The sequence below is a fragment of the Mastomys coucha genome, unplaced genomic scaffold (assembly GCF_008632895.1).
Source record: "Mastomys coucha isolate ucsf_1 unplaced genomic scaffold, UCSF_Mcou_1 pScaffold18, whole genome shotgun sequence".
Lineage (NCBI taxonomy): Eukaryota > Metazoa > Chordata > Mammalia > Rodentia > Muridae > Mastomys > Mastomys coucha.
The window spans coordinates 90,613,388-90,630,004 of NW_022196900.1; the positions used below are offsets into that span (position 1 = coordinate 90,613,388).

Sequence of the window (16,617 nt, forward strand, 5' to 3'; positions counted from 1 at the left end):
GGGGGGGGGATTGTACTCTGAGGCAACCATACATTTTACAAAAGAAAGTGGGCTGGCAATGGCAATTTCCTTCCCTCGGGTTTCACTATGGAGTACTGGCCTAGAACTCAGTATGTAGACCTGGTTGGCTCCAAACTCTCAGCTGCTTGGCCTGTCTCCCAAGTGCTGGAAACAAAGGCATGGGCCACCACTCTCAGCTAAACCTGACTTCTTTAGAAGTCATTGCCTCCTGTTATCAATTGAAATTGCACCCACTTAGTACATTTAATAGAAGTAAGAAAAATGGAAAACAAAAACTGTGGGTAAGAGAGATGGCTCAGTGGTTAAGACCCCTTGGAGTGCTCTTGGAGGACCTTCCCAATTCCCAGAACCTACAAGGAGGTTCACATGAACTCCAGTTCCAGGGGATCTGACAGACACCGTATCCAGTCTCCTTGGGCACTGCATGCACACAGTGCACAGACACGGAAAATACCTATCTTGAAACAAGAATCTTAAACAATACATACTTCTCATATAAGGCAAAAATAGCCAGATAGCATTATGGTTGCGGAGAACTTGAAATGCTACAGTCCTGTAATCCAATATCCGTCCTTGGCAATGGCTTCTAGGAGAGAATGATTTCCTCCATACGCTTAAATACTTTTCCAGGATGTAGGTCACTTCACACTCATGACTTAGAGAACTGTACAACTCAAAGTAGCAAGAGAACTTTCAAGGTTTTTTGTTGAAATTCACTTTATTAAAAAAAAACAAAAACTCATGAACAATAAATTACAATACTTTCCCCCTTTATAAATTCTTCATAAAATATATTTGACAATTTTAAAAGAAAAGTTTTAAAGTTGCCTTCTTTTCTGATGTGCTGATGACATCTGTTTGTTTTTTGACTATTTTTGTCATGCTGGTGAATTATTTTGTAGCTGCTACAATAGTTTGATTGGTAACATTTTACAATTAAAAACAAAAACCTAGACCTGCAGAAAGAACTATTCTGTGCTATTTATCTGACACTTAACACTTACTTCATCAGAATGACAAAGTATCCTTTAGCACCAAGAATCTACGGAACCCCCGTGTTTCTAAGTGACAACAGGTGCAAATGAACAACCTAGGAACTAACTGTACAACCCTACAGCGACTGGACACAGCTGCTTATAAGCTTTATTTGAAATATTTGGTCTTTTTTTTTCAGTTAAGACAGATTTTATAAAACACTAGAAACCATGGCAACAGACTATGAGGGATAACTGTTTATTGAGTACCTATTATGGGCAAGGCACTGTGCACAATTTCTTGATTGCATTTTTCCTTTAGCAATTATCCAAAATTCCCAAGTATCATTCAACTTTTATTTCTTACATGTGACTGAAGAAAGTGCATGGCTAAATGCCATTTTAAAAAATGGTTTGTCTTTATTCTATAAATTATGTGTGTGTGGGGGGGTGTGTGCGTGCGCACATGGAAGCAAGAGGGTATTAGATCCCTGGGAGCTGGAGTTAGGTAAGGTTGTGGGCCATTCAACATGGGTGCTGGAACTGAACTCTGGTTCTGTGCAAGAGCATCAAGTCCTCTTAATAGTTGAGTCCTCTCTCCAGCCCTTACAATTGCAAATCTTAAATGGTTGTTAAATCAACTAAACTTAAAGTGCTGAGCACACAGTAGGTACTTAATAAATACTCCTGACTGAAAGAACAAAGACAAACTACTGTCCTTTTGTTGATATCATAAGCAATTTTAGAATACGAGGACTTAAGAATGTTCTGGAAGAAATTTCCTGATCACCTCACACCCTCCCCTCTAATAAAGGAAAGAATTCTATTTCACAGATAAAAATCTTTCAAAATAAATTATAACTGGGGCTAGACATTTGGCTCAGTGCTAACACTTTGTGTAGCACATGCAAGGTCCTGGGTATGAGCCCAACACCAACGAAAACAAGACAAACCAAATTACTCATTATTTTCAAGGAGGCAGGATCAAAAGCTATGTGCTCAGGACACCAAGGCTTCAAGTGCACAGGTATTTGTAGAGCAAAGAACTGTTAGCGCAATCACATATCAATCTGACGAGGGCCAAGTCAATGGTAACCCATTATAATGAGACTTTTTCTAATTACCTGTAACTCAATCCACTGGTCAGATCTGTGTCAACTTGGTGACCCAGAGGGTTAATTACCATGAAGATCTATTACACTTCTACCTCTTATGTCTGAATTCTTTTAGTTAAGTCTGCAAGTGATACTAAGTGCATGTGACTTTTTTTTCATTTGATAAGGTTTTTTTTACTAAAGCCTTTTGGTTCATGTTTTTACATTTCCAGATTCTAGGAGTTTTACATATTCCATTTTTTTTGTGTGTGTTTTATCTTTTATCACCTTCTGAACACATTTATTGATCTGTTGATTGTGTGATGGCAGGGATTGAATCCAGAACCTTGTACATGCCAGGCATGCGCTCTCCACTGAACTACAGCCAGACCTACTATGAAGGTGTGGAGGTTCAAGCACTGAGTCAACAATGAGGACTGATGATAACAGCAACATACTGATATTATCTTGCCTTTTGCATCTTAATGCTTAAAAAGATCCCCGTGGGGTCAGTAGTGGACTGCTTCCCTCACACCTAAGGCCCAAGGTTCTACCCAGCACCGGAGGTGGGCAGTTAGTGCCTTATAAAGCCTCACTTAGATACAATGGCAGGTTCTAATTCATCCTAAAGACTGGTGTTCTGGTTTAAGAAAGAATCCTTTCCTTAATGTTCCCGAATTAGCAAGGACAATCTGGAGGCAACCATGCAGTTAGAATTTCCCCTCGGGAGTTGAGTCTCTTGCTTTCTGACAGATGCCAGGTGACCATAAGAAAACGACACCTTTTCTACTCGAAAGGCAGTTGATGGCAGAATTTTATCCATTTGCCAAACTCTGTATGTATCATCTCTCACTTTGGAAGAGAGCGACCAGGATTTGTGACAGTGATTACCAGTCCCATTACTGCATCACATGAGACAAGAGAGAACAGTGTCAGTGTCAAAGTGAGAGAGACTCCAGTGATCCAACAGGAAGCCATACCAGGGCCAGCAACTCGAGGGTGAGCTCATTTGGTTTCTTTAACTTGATGCTGAGATTTAGAAAAAGTCTTAAAACTCAAAATTAATACATCAAGTATTACAGTTGTGTAACGCAATGTTCTCAGAACAGAAGAATACCATTCTTGGGTTATAGCAGATGCTCAAGCGCCCACACGTCCCAGTGCAGTGGTTTAATTAGTCAAACAAATGCTCAGTTACCTAAAGGTATGAGTGAGCCATAGGCATCCTTGCCGACCTTCTACTATGAGACTCAATGACTAATTCAACTGGAAGAGCTACAGGGCCCTGGAGAGCTCAAACATACTCCAGCAGCTTAGAACTGCTTAGCTTCAGTTATGTTTAATCGGCCATTTAGACCCTCCAAAATGATGCTGTTAGAAAGAGATGTATACTGGAAAAAAACAACAACAAAAATATAACCTTAGTATGTTTCCAGTAGCAGGAGGTGTAGGGACGAAGATGAGGGGTGGTTTGTGTGGTTTTTATCACCATTTTCATCAGCAAATCTCAAAAATCCAAACCTGTATCAAATAATTTAAACAGATGTGGCATTTTCTTCATCTGGAATGCAAAAATGCACACATTCACATACTTACATATACATAAATATATACATATATGTTTCCTTTACAAAGCTTCAAAGGCTGCATTACCAGCACGCAGACCTCTTCTTCCATGGAAATGCCTAATACTGACAAGGAATGTCTAAAATACTTAAAGATATTTCTAGAAAATGGGACTTTCTTCTCTGCTTGGCTCTTAGGAGAATTTTGTTCTGCCAACCTTTTACCAATGATCATTAAAAAAATTTTTTTACAGCCACATTGGTAATACACATTCAAAACATACAATAAAATGGCCTGCATGGATTAAGAAAAATGAGAGAAAAAAAACTACCCCACAATAAAACCTAAACCCTTAGAAAGTGGAGCCTAACTTCCGTCTTCTTTTCGGCCATGTAATGTATTTCCGTTGAATCTGAAGCAGCACCATTTAAGATGCTTGCAAACAGGGGGTCACGTCTCCCAGCTGCTGTCTTTGAATGCAATTTGGACTAATCTGAGTTCTAGTTCAAAAGCATCCGGGCGGTCCTGAGGGTTTGCGGCCAGCATTTCCTTTATCAGTTGTTTCATTCGCCCGTTCATAGACTTTTTCTTCACAGGGATGAGAAGTTCCATTTTGGGGTTTTCCAGAAGTGCCTCCCCAACAGGCACAATCTCGGTCCCCTGCTTTACATAACTCCCCAGGAGCTCCTTCTTAGTCTCTGTGTCTATGAAGGTGATCCTCTCCAGCATCGCCCAGATGATAATTCCCAGAGCAAAAATGTCCGCTTTTGCTGTATAGTGTCCTTCCCACACTTCGGGAGCCATGTAGAAGTCCGTTCCACACGCTGTGGAAAGGAAACACTTATTTACGCTGACAGGTTCTTCTGGGTTCTGCCCAGATGCTGAGCAAACTTTACTTAGGCCAAAATCGGCCACTTTCAGTGTGGGTTCCAAGTCACTGGTATCCAACCTGCTCTGAGAAATCAGGATGTTATCAGGTTTCAGGTCTCGGTGGATTATCTGGTTTTTGTGCAAGAAGGCCAGAGCACTGCTGAGCTGAAGCATGAAGCTTGTGTTAGTCTTTCGATTGGGTTTCCTGGATAACAGATACTCATTCATATCTCCTCCATCACAAAAATCCATCACAAACCACAAATAATAGGCGCTTCTGGGATCAAAGGCAATTTCTCCTTTTAATGAAGTCTCTACAAGCTGTGAAGGATGGGGAGAAGAGTAGCAGTTATAAAATGCACAAAGGTTAAAGGGGATGGAAACACAGTTCAGCAGTTCTGAGCTTACTGCTCTCACAGGACTGCAGTTCAGGTCCTCAATAACCATGGTAATGGCTCACAACTGTTTCCTGTCTTCTAAGGGCACCTGCACTGACACACATATACCCACATACACCCTCCCCAAAATAATCAAAAATTAATAAGTCTTTTTTATTTGATCGTAGTTTTTTTGTCGTTGTTTTGTTTTGTTGAGACAGGGATTTAGACAGGTGTAGCCCTGGCTGTCCTGGAATTTGCTCTGTAGACCAGGTTGGCCTTGAACTCAGAAATCCACCTTCCTCTGCCTCCCAAGGGCAAGGATTTAAGGCTTGTACTATAAATCTTTTTAAAATATATTAAAAAGAAAGAAGGAAGAAAGTTAGGTCAATCTGCAGCTTGCTTTTGTTTGGGAAGTGTTGGGAATTGAACCCAGGGTCTTGTACATACACGCCAGGCAAAAGTTTCTTTTTTGTTTTTTGTTTTTGTTTGTTTTTCGAGACAGGGTTTCTCTGTGTAGCCCTGGCTGTCCTGGAACTCACTCTGTAGACCAGGCTGGCCTCGAACTCAGAGATTCGCCTGTCTCTGCCTCCCAAGTGCTGGTATTAAAGGCAAGAGCCACCACTGCCCGGCCATGCAAAAGTTTCTTTCTTTCTTTCTTTTTTAAAAGGTTTATTTATTATTATATGTAAGTATGTGTAAGTAGCTGTCTTCCGACACACCAGAAGAGAGTGTCAGATCTCTTTACGGATGGTTGTGAACCACCATGTGGTTGCTGGGATTTGAACTCAGGACCTTCGGAAGAGTAGTCAGTGCTCTCAACAGCTGAGCCATCTTTCCAGCCCCCATGCAAAAGTTTCTTAAACTGAATGTAGAGGTCACAAAAAAAATTGGCAATAATGAAAAGTTTAGTGAATGTTTAGCTACCAAAAATTAACTCAAAACTAAACTGTATTTTTTTACTACATATACAAAGTTGTCTGCTCTTATAGCAACATAATGATTTAATTGGGAAAAACAAAAACTTCTGATAGTTTCCTACTGTCATTTATTAGCAAGCAAATACCAAAGTAGTTTATCAGTGGATTGTGTTATGGTATAATGCTTGATTTAGGTACCATTTTTTTCTTTTCTTCTTTTCTTCTGAGACAGGGCCTCAAGTAGTTCACAAAGGCCTCAAACTCATTATATAGTTCATGGCTGGCCTTAAACTCTGACCCTCCTGCTTCCATCTCCAGTGCTGGAATTACAGGTGTGTGTCACTACACCTAGCTCAAGTGATCTCAAATTTAAGACCAGCCTGAGTTATATAGTGAGACTGCCTCAGAGGGAGAGAAAGAGAGACAGAGGTTAAAAATTGCCGTTTGAAGGTGGGTATGGTGGCACACACCTGTGATTCCAGCACTACAGAAACAGGCAAAAGGCTCGCTGGAAATATTAGAACAGAATTTCCAACAGTTTCTGGATCTGCCTTAAACATATGTCTACCACTTTGTACTAATATAGTTATGTGGGGCACTGTTCTCATTACTGACTTTCTAATACAAATCATCAAATGTGGAAAGTGCTAAAGATGCTCTATGTCCTAAAGTAACAAATATTCAATCCGAATTCTCCTTTTAAAAACCGAGTTTAATTGGGTATGCACACATGGATCACTGCACATGTGTCAGAGGATAACCCTGGGAAGCATGTTCTCTCCTGCCACCTGTGGGACCTGAGGATGGAAGGCAAGTTGTCAGGTCTGCATGCAAGTGCCTCTGCCTACAGGGCCATCTTGTCAACCCAAGATCTACCTCTATGTAGAAATAAACAGGTACATTCACTTCCTTAGTGTACAGTTGGATTGCTTTAAAGTGAAATTATTTATGACTCATTGCCAACACGTTTGATTTGTAGAGGTTTTACACACCCAGGGTTGTGTACATGTTTTTCTGGTGAGAGGACTTGAGTGGAAAGGTTAGGAAGGCCTGCTCTGTGAGTCAAGCCCTCGTCTCCAGCTTTAACTGAAATCCTCAAGAATATTTTATTTCATCTGTGTTTTTATATATGCATTAAATTTTTTTTTTCAGTACTTCACAACCTTTGTAGCTATATTTTGGCAAGTGCCCAACTGGCTGACATTTTCTACATATGTCAATATAGCTGAATTCTCTCACCACCTAGGTCACTGCTTCATGAATAGACTAAAATAGAGATGTATATTGCTTTTAAATTATTTTTTTATGTGGTGTCTAAAAAGAACAATGAAAGGGGAACACCAGAGTGGAGCTGTTGAAGAATGAGCAACTGGTAAGTTTACATTACAATCATTACAATTCCTAATCACTGCTACTACTTCGTGTGGTTGCCTCCCTGGCAGAGGGCAGCGATGGTGACGGCATGCAGGAACCTCCTTGCTGCATGGTGACTAGTACAGAGAGCCTGAAACACAAGTGTGATATTTCTGACTTCAGTTTTTCTGTCTTTACCCTAAAATGTAAACTTAATAAATAGCTTTGTATAATGCAGAATACCAGTACCCAGACAGTGGTTATGAGGCAGGCATGGTGGTGCATATAATACTGGCGTGCAAGAAGGGAAATATATAGTTTTTATCCACTTATCTAGATAATGCTTGTTAGACTCTGTAAGATTTAAGTAGTTGATAATAATTCTTCTTTTTTAAGTCCCTAATAGATTCTCACTCTGTACCCAAAGTCTAATGTAGCCTAGCCTGGCTTTGAACTCATGAACTCCTTTAGTCTTATGTGTTAGGATTACAAGTATGTGCACCACGTCTAGCAATTCATAATTCTTCAGCCCTAAGATGTATCAGATTCCCTATTGCATGTTCCTACACCGTCTATGCTACAGACTGGAGGGTGAAAAGTCCCTAAGCATGAAACGGAGCCTTTGTAATTGTTTTACATTTTCTCTTGGATGGTACTTCATATCTTAAAACCCTAAAGGACTAAATAAGACCCCATTATTATTATGTTGTTACTAGATCTACTAATAGTGTTGACTTAGCACTATGTCAAATGTGTTAATATCTTTACTTTTCCATCCGAAGGGATTGTGTTCCTTAGTCTCTAAAACTTAATGCAAAGTTGACTGTTTAGGAGGGAATGCAGTTTATGTAGGATCTCCAAACCCTAGGCTCCATCTCTAGTACTGGCAAAAAAAGGAAAAAAAGACAGACATGTTTCCAATATTTTTTTGTCATTGTAATAAGGCTATATTTCAATGACCCTCACATCACCAAAGGGTTCTACCTCCATCGTAGCTAAGCTGAGAGTTGATAATTCTGTTGCACCAAGAAATGAATTGTAGGCTCGATTTTTGGATACAGACTTCCTGCTATGGTAAAAGCTATTTGACTTGCGTGAACAGATTATATTCATTTAAGAAATGGTGTAGGTATTAAGATGGTCTATCCAGCCAGGCGGTGGTAGCGCACGCCTTTAATCCCAGCACTTGGGAAGCAGAGGCAGGTGGATTTCTGAGTTCGAGGCCAGCCTGGTCTACAAAGTGAGTTCCAGGACAGCCAGGGCTACTCAGAGAAACCCTGTCTCGAAAAACCAAAAAAAAAAAAAAAAAAAAAAAAAAAAAAAAAAAAAAAAAAAAAAAAAAAAAAAAAAGATGGTCTATCCACAAGGTAATTCGCCAACTGTTTCATCCTCTGCTTGGAGAGTGGCACAGACATTAGGTGAGGGTAAGAATTTGGTTCATTAGCTGTGATAATTGTTTCCAATATTTTTATCATGGCAACCTAAGTACTTTTAGAAAAGTAAACATTATAGTTTTTAAATTTTTTAAATGATTTATTTGTTTTGTGTTTAGGAGGAACTATGGGACACTCATAGACGTATGAGAACAACTTTTCAGGAGTTCAAGTCCTCTTTCTACCATGAGGGACCCGAGAACTGAACTTGGGTCATCAAGCTTCACAACAACTCCTTTACCCTCTGAGCCTTTTCACCAACCTAAACATAGGGTTTTTTTTGTTGTTGTTGTTACTATATTTTGTTTTAATTGTTAAATTATATTTACTTATTTTATGTGTTTACAAATACAAGTGTGTGTGTGTATTTGTGTGTGAATGCTTATATGGCACACATGCCACAGTGCAAATGTGGCTGTCAGAGGACAGCTTCTGTCCTGGAGCTCAGGATTCAGTCTAGGAATGTCTTAAAGTCAATATACAGGTGAGTGTGATCTTGAACTCTGGAGCCCCCTGCCTCCACCTTCAAAGCACTAGGACTATTGATCGGCATGGAGCAATTTACTCACCTAAGGCTTATTGTATTTGGACCTGTGACTTAGGGAAGTCCAGTTACCATGGGTGTGGCTGTTACTGATCACGCTATGCTTTCCTTGTCTTCTGCGTTTATTTTCAAAATAACTGGTTTCCAGGAACTGACCTTAGATTCTCGTCTCAAACCTCCTCTAGCTCCCATCTTGTTCTACTGCTATGCAGCCTGGTTAAGTGCCAGGCATAGCAGGTGGTTGGCGTTTTTTTGAGGCCTGTGCAGCACAAGTTTAAAGTAGACACCTCTGTCCTCCACAGACCTCTATGTACACCTAGCCATAGAACACCTGCATCTTAGGAAGCAGGTCATCTGACACTGTGGTCTCCTCTTGCTGACCACTATTACGTCCATTTCCTATGCAGTGACACATACCTGTAAATAAAGAGAAGAATTAGAGCCGTGGGACATCTTTTGCACCATCCCATCTTTCTGTAGGATGCACTCTTCCAGGTGAATCACATTTGGGTGTTGGCTCTTGATACTGCTTAGTGCCCAGAACTCTCGAAGGGCTAGTTCAACATTTTCAGGTGCGTGGCATCGAATTTTCTTTACGGCTACTCTTGCAGAGGTCTTTCTGATGACTGCTTCATACACAACACCGTAACTACCTCGGCCTACCTCCCGTATTAGATCGTACTTTGGCTGGCTACTCACCATCTTCAAGGTCGAGGTTTCTGGAAAAATCAACAAAGTGCTCTGTTGAAATCAGGCAGACCCATTGGCTTGTATTCTTATGCATGGTATACCCATCTGTTTCACTCTCTGTGGTACTTGAAGGGTATCTAGCTATGCTTTGGTCCAATCTATCAATAATAATAAGTGTAATAGCACTTACTATATATCATGAACTATTTCAAGTACTTTATAACAATTTTTAAAGTTTTTGTTGTCTTTGAGACAGGGTCTTGCTAAGTTTCCCTGGCTTGAAGCTTGATATATAAATGATGCTGGCTTTAGAAGCCACGGTCACAGTACCATCAACCCTGACTTGTGTGTGAGTGCAGGCATGCCCATGCTATTGCATACCTATCAGGAGATAATATTGGCTCTCCTGTTACTGCTACAGCATATGCCAGGGTAGCTGCCTGTGAATTTTGGAAACTCTGCCTCTGCTGCCCACCTCATCAAAGGCAGGCACATCTGGCTTCACATGGGTTCTAGGGATCCAAATTCAGTTCCCCAGACTTACTCAGCAAATGTTTTAACCATTGAACTCTCTTTCCAGTCTCCACCCACCTACTCCTTTTTTGAACAAGATCTCACTATGAAACCCTGGCTGGCCTCCAACTCGGAGATAAGCCTGTCTCTGCCTCCCCAGTGCTGGGATTAAAGATTTATGTCACCATGCCTTGTTTCCAGTCCTGTTTTAAAAAGACAGGGTCTTGTGATTATGTAGCTCAAGACGGTTTTCACTTCTTTTAAGATTTTATTATATATTTTATGTACATGTGTATAGCTTTGTGTAAGTCAAAGGACAATATGTGGGAGTCAGTTCTCTCCGTCTACCATGTGGTTCCAGAAATTGAACTCATGTTGTAAGGCTTGGCAGAAAATAACCCACTGAGCCATCTCAACAGCCTTGGCTACCTTGGTCTCTGGAATGGTGGTTTTACAAGTGTGTGAAGTAGCCAAACCTGGCTACTTTATATTAAGTTCATTTAATCCTTAACTGCTTGAAAATGTCATTGTTAAAAGTATACCAGAAATTTGAAATTTCATCAAGAGGTGGTGGCTCCCACCTTTAATCTCAGCTTGTGGGAGGCAGAGGCAGGTGGATCTCTGAGTTTAAGGCCAGCCTGGTCTACAGAGGGAGTTCCAGGACAGCCATGGCTAGAGAGACCCTGTCTTGAGAAGAAAACAAACAAACAAAAACAGTGAAACACCCAAATCCCTCACACTTAGAAATATAAACACTTGACTTCTGCTTATGGCCTAAAAGTGGACAAGATCACTTACTTATTGTTTTGTTTGCAACAGTGTCGCAGGTAGCTCAGGCTAGCCTTGAACTTCCTATATAGCAGAGGATGATCCTAATCTCCTGCTTCCACCTTCCAAGAACTGGAGTTATAGACCTGCACCAGTATGCTACATTATTTGTTTCTTATAAAATGAGCAGAAATAAACTTTGTGCAGCACTGTTCCCTCAGAATGAAGTAAGTAAATTGGAGTAGAACTATCTTTTTATTGTTGTTTAGCACAGCTACTTAATTCTAGGTCTTTTCCTGCCTAAGGGGGGAGGCGGGGCAACTTACGTGCATCCAGGGGAACTCTCTGACAGAGTTCTTTGGAGCTCTAGCTTGATCAATCCGTTTAAAGGCAAGCTGGAGCACACACACCCCCACAGAGAAATGTCCCTGTTGGGTGGAGAGTCGGCAGTATTGCTGGGTCGCCCACTGTCATCGCCCGGGGCAGGGAGGGTAAGACTGTTTACATTGCACAACTAGGTAAACAGACGCGACGGACCCGGGAACCTGAGACTCCCCGGAACAAGTGCTTTAAGTTCATAGGCCAGATTTAAAAGAAAATGACTGTTTCTGACGTTTGCCTGGAGGGTTACTTCCTTGTCTGGGTCGCCTACCCTTCAACTTCTGACTGGATCCCCTGCTGTCAGGTTCCCAGTCACAGGCGGACATTCTGTCCAGCTAGCTCTGTGCTGGGTTCCCGGTTCCTAGGCGCTTCCAAGTGACTCTCTTCTCTGCAGCCAGTCCCCTCTCTTCTCTCTCGCCCACTGGCCGCAGTCCCCCCCCGAGAGAAGGACGCCTTCCTGAATAAGAAAGCGCGGCGTCCAGCAAATCCTCGGGGTCCTGGCTGGAGAGACCCCTGCCCTGCGGAAGCATCCTCCGAGGACCCGGGTGCCTGCCTTACGATGGCGTGTCCTGCCTGCCATTCTCTCTCCGGTGCCGGGCACCGCCGGCTGGGCCATGCACCTGCTGGTGCAGGGGAAGGGACAAGTCAGGCCAGCGGTGCTCGGACGCGGAGCCTCAGCAGCATCACTCCGGGGGGGCCGGCCCTTGAGACCCCGAGGGACCTCCCGTGGCCCCTGAGCAGGCCCCGCAGGCGCTTGCGGACCAGGGCCGGCATCCGGGAGTGGCCCGGGCGGGAACGGAGGCCGCAGTCCCCCGCCGGTGGCCGGGGCAGCCCCGGGCCTTCCCGGGGCTGACTCCGCCGAGAGGTCTGTGACAGGCCTGCTGGGGACTGAGACCCATGCGGGGAGGTCGGTCCTGACTGCGGGGCATCCGTGCCACGACGAAGGGCCAGGTTTACCTCAGGGCAGCCGCCGCCGCTTCTCCCTCTCGTGAGCTCTGCAGGCCGCCATTATCGGGCAGCTCGCGCGCCTCGAGCCGGCGCGCGCCCCCGTGCTGCGCGGACACACCCCCTCACGCCGGGGCCCCGCCCCCTCCGGCCTCCCGGCGTGCGCGTGCGCAGCCCGGGCGTGCGCTGCCTGCCGGGGCGTGCTCCGGCCATTGCCCTTCGCCGCGGCTCGGGCTCCGCACGTCGTCGAGCGTCTCTGGGGGTGTGCGCGCTGCAGAGCGGACCAATGCCGCCCTGCAGGGGTGGCGGCGGCAGGGGACGGTCGCCCTCAGCCGCAGCGGGGAGCGCGTCCCGGGACCCCCGAGCCGCCAGGGCACGCGCCGCATCGCGGGCTACCCTCTGCCCGCCCTCTTCAGACCTACCGAGCGGCGGGCTGGAGCGCGCGGTTCGCTGGGGCCGGATGCCCGGCGCATCTTCCTTGTCGGTGGCGGGACTGGGCGGCCAGTGCTGGGAGGTGGGCTGCACCCACGTTCCGAGTCACCGAGCCGTGTTGGCGGGTGCCACAATGGCCCAGGCGGCGACGCGGGGCTGGGTGCGATCATCTGGGAGGATGCCGTCCCCTGCCCCACCGGCGCGGTGGTATCTCCCTTAAAGAAGCCGGAACCTCATTGTTCCCGGCCGTGAGGATCGGGGCGTCCTGCGGGGTGAGAGAGAAAGAGAGGGTGCGGCTTACCTGGCTGCGGCGCCCCGCCTAGCTGGGACCCACGTAGGCCTGTGCACAGGCACAAAACAGGTCGCCAAGGACTAGGATTGACTGCTAGAACTGCAGTCCCCCGGAGTTCTTCAGATACGGCTCTAAGCCTTTCAAATACCCCCAACAGCTGTCAATCATATCCCTGAGTTGCCCTGAGATCTGCCATCAGGGTGACCATCACTCGGAGACCAGGGCTGACCCGTCAGTTACACAGATTCAGTGAGCATCTGCCAGAAACTCCCGTTCTTTTATTCTGCACCTACTGCTTGTTAATACGGTGATCCTGTTTTCATTGCTCTACCAGGCACATAAGCATCTCAGTGCCTCCAGGGTCATCTGCCGTAGTCTTCTGTTTATGGAACTAATATCTGGGGCCTGGACAACGTTCTATATAATGTAAAGACTTTACTACTGACTGCTTTCATAGGAGAGAAAGCCAATGCCTGCCACACTTGACCAAAAGGTGTCTTCCTAGAATACCCGCTCCCTACCCCCCTGGTGTAACAACCTCCAGCCCGTCTCCTAAGAAAAGCCCAGTAATCTGTTCAGAGTTTGTCCTGAGGGCCCTCCTGGAATTGGTGTTCACCAGTTTGCTGAGACTACTGACTTCTGTCCTGTCCTGGAAAGTAGGGGGAAATAGGAAAGCTCTGTAGACGCCGGCTGCCAGTGTTAAACAAGGATGGAATAGGAAGAGATCTCTTTGTGAGAGTAGTCTTTCTGTTCATCATGGTCCTGAAATGTCACAGGAACTTCAAGGGACATACTTGTTCTAGCTGCTTTCCTGTCGCCGTGATTAAAAGGAAAAAAATCACTGGCCAAAAATACATTAGGGGAGGGAAAGGTGTGTTTGACTTAAACCTCCAGGGTTAGGGTCACTGGGACCGCATCCATCACTGAGGGAAGTCAGGGAGGGAGCTAGGGAAGGAATTGTGGGGGAAGGCTCCTTACGGGCTTGCTTCAGGGTCATGGCTCAGCTATGGTTCTAGACAGTCTAAGCTGGCCACATTGGGAAATCAACACCCCCCCCTCACAGGTGTGCTTACGGGCCAGTCTGATAGAGGCAGTCCCCCACTGGACACTTCCTCAAATAGCTAAGTTGTCAAGTTGACAGCTGAAGCTAACAGACTGGTGTTTTATCGTGTGCTATCTTCTGTGTGACTAACAGTTGCTTATGTTTTAAACTTTTTAAAGGCCTACCAGTCCAATACAAGAATTACTCTACATTCTACAGTTCTTTTGCCTTTGAGGCAGGGTCTCACTGCACAGCCCTGGCAGGCCTGAAACTCACTCTGTAGACCAAGCTAGCCTGGAACTCACAGAGATCCACCTGCCTCTGCCTCCTAAGTGCTGCTGGGATTAAAGGTACGTACTCCCACACCTGAGCAACCTTAAACAAACAAACAAACAAAGAGTATGGATCTGTGTTTGTGTGATGCATGTCAGAGGACAACTTTAGTGGAGTTCACTCTCACCTTTTACCTTTTCCGGCTGTGGTGGTTTGAATATCTGTGGCCCATAGGGAGTGGTACTGTTAGGAGGTGTGGCCTTCTTGGAGGAAGTGTGTCACTGTGGGGGTGGGCTTTGGAGGTGACCTCCTATGCTCAGGCTCCACCCATTGCAGAAGAGAACTGCCTCCTCGCTGCCTGAGGATGCCAGTCTCTCCTGGTTGCCTTCGAATCAAGGTGCAGAACTCTCAGCTCCTTCTCCATCACCATACTGCCTGGATGCTGCCCTGCTTCTTGCTATGATAACAGTGGGCTAAACCTCTGAACCTGTAAGCCAGCCCCAATGATTTGTTTGCCTTTGTAAGACTTGCCTTGGTCAGGGTGTCTTCATGGCTAGGGAAACCATAACCAAGACAGGGATTCCAGGGCCTGAGCTCTGGTCACCAGGCTTGTCTACCTTGCTGAGCCATCACACCAGTGAGACCTAGAACTGTTGATCCTCTCACCTCTGACTCCCTACACTCAGAGGATGGGAGTGGGTTTACAGGAATATGCCAAGCACTCGGGAAGCAGCAGGTAGATCTCTGTGAGTTCAAGGCCAGCTAGAGCTACAGAGTGAGCACAAAACGAAAGATAAACACTGGAAGGATGGAAGCTACTGGAAGTGTAGTCTGTGCTCATGGGAGAGGGAGAGGAGATGAAATCGTGCATGGCTGAGTTGGTGACGTTCCACTTGAGTGAGGCAGCCTGTCTTGAAGCCTGAGGTCTATCATGCCAGTGTATATGTACACACATACACACACACACACACATACATACATGAACACGTTATTTTAGGATATTTTAACAGTATATAAAATCTTATTAATTTATAATGTATGTAATATTAACCTGGCTAATATTCATAATTATATCTAAGGAAAATACATCTGTTACCTCTAGCATAAAGAAATTGACATTGCTAAAGATGGCAGAACATGTTTAATCCCAGCACTCAGGAGGCAGAGGCAGGTGAATCTTTCAAGTTTTCGAGGCCAGCCTGGTCTACATAGTGTATTCCAGAATATCGAGGGCTCCATAGTAAGACTTTGTCTCAAAAAGAATTTAAAAAAGGAGAAGGCAAGAACATTTGTCTTAGTTAGGCTCACTGCTGTGAAGAAACACCATGACCAAGGCGACTCTTATAAAGGTGAACATGCAGTTGGGGCTGGCTCACAGTTTCAGAGGTCCATCATCATCACCGCAGGAAGCACGGCAGTGTACAGGTAGACACGGTGACCCATAGGCAGCCAGGAGGAGACTCTTCCACACTGGGCAGAACTTGAGGACTAAGAGATCTCAAAGCCCACCTACACAGTAACACACTTCTTCCAACAAGGTCAAACTTCCTCAGAGTGCCACTTCCCAAGGGCCAATCCTATTCAAACTACCACAGCAGTTTTCTGGTCTTTTATGTTTTTTTATCTCAGATAACAATAGTAGGCTTTATAAAGTTACTTTCTGTAGAATCCCAACCAATAGATGAGCAAGAAATATTAAGATTAGAAAGATAGAGCTCACCCAGAGAATGGTAATAAAACAGTGATTAAAAACCAGCAGTGTGGCCAGGCAGTGGTGGTGCTTGCCTTTAATCCCAGCACTTGGGAGGCAGAGGCAGGTGGATTTCTGAGTTCGAGGCCAGCCTGGTCTACAGAGTGAGTTCCAGGACAGACAGGGCTACACACAGAAATCCTGTCAGTTCCTGGAAACCAGCAGCGTGAACACTTGTTGTGAACATAAAGTTTAAGCAAACAACTTGAGCCAACTGAGCAAACTTACACCAAGGGGGTGACACAGCATCTCCAGGAATTATTTCTGTCAAGCAAAGGACTCTGACCCTAATTCAGATGATGCCTGTTCGGCCGATCTATAAGGGGTAGACAAAGACTACTGTTGTCGCTCAAAATACGGACTGTCCTACTGGACTAGC

General features: G+C 44.8%; 1 protein-coding gene across 3 annotated transcripts in view; it reads right to left on the bottom strand.

The window, feature by feature from the left end:
- The window catches only part of Pdik1l (PDLIM1 interacting kinase 1 like), a 25,381-nt gene extending 12,291 nt beyond the window's left edge, over positions 1–13,090 (bottom strand). Inside the window, exons 1-3 of one of the 3 annotated variants that reach the window (XM_031379008.1) lie at positions 12,462–12,812; positions 9,570–9,871; positions 1,201–4,846 (exon numbers count right to left, since the gene is read on the bottom strand). In XM_031379008.1, the coding sequence (XP_031234868.1) occupies positions 4,106–4,846; positions 9,570–9,854 (1,026 nt within the window). In that variant the 5' untranslated portion in view covers positions 9,855–9,871; positions 12,462–12,812 and the 3' untranslated portion in view covers positions 1,201–4,105. Of the gene's footprint in view, positions 1–1,200; positions 4,847–9,569; positions 9,872–12,461; positions 12,829–12,871 lie in introns of those variants that run through there. The other 2 variants (XM_031379009.1, XM_031379010.1) reach the window with 2 other exon arrangements.
- Between the last annotated feature and the right edge of the window lie 3,527 nt (positions 13,091–16,617).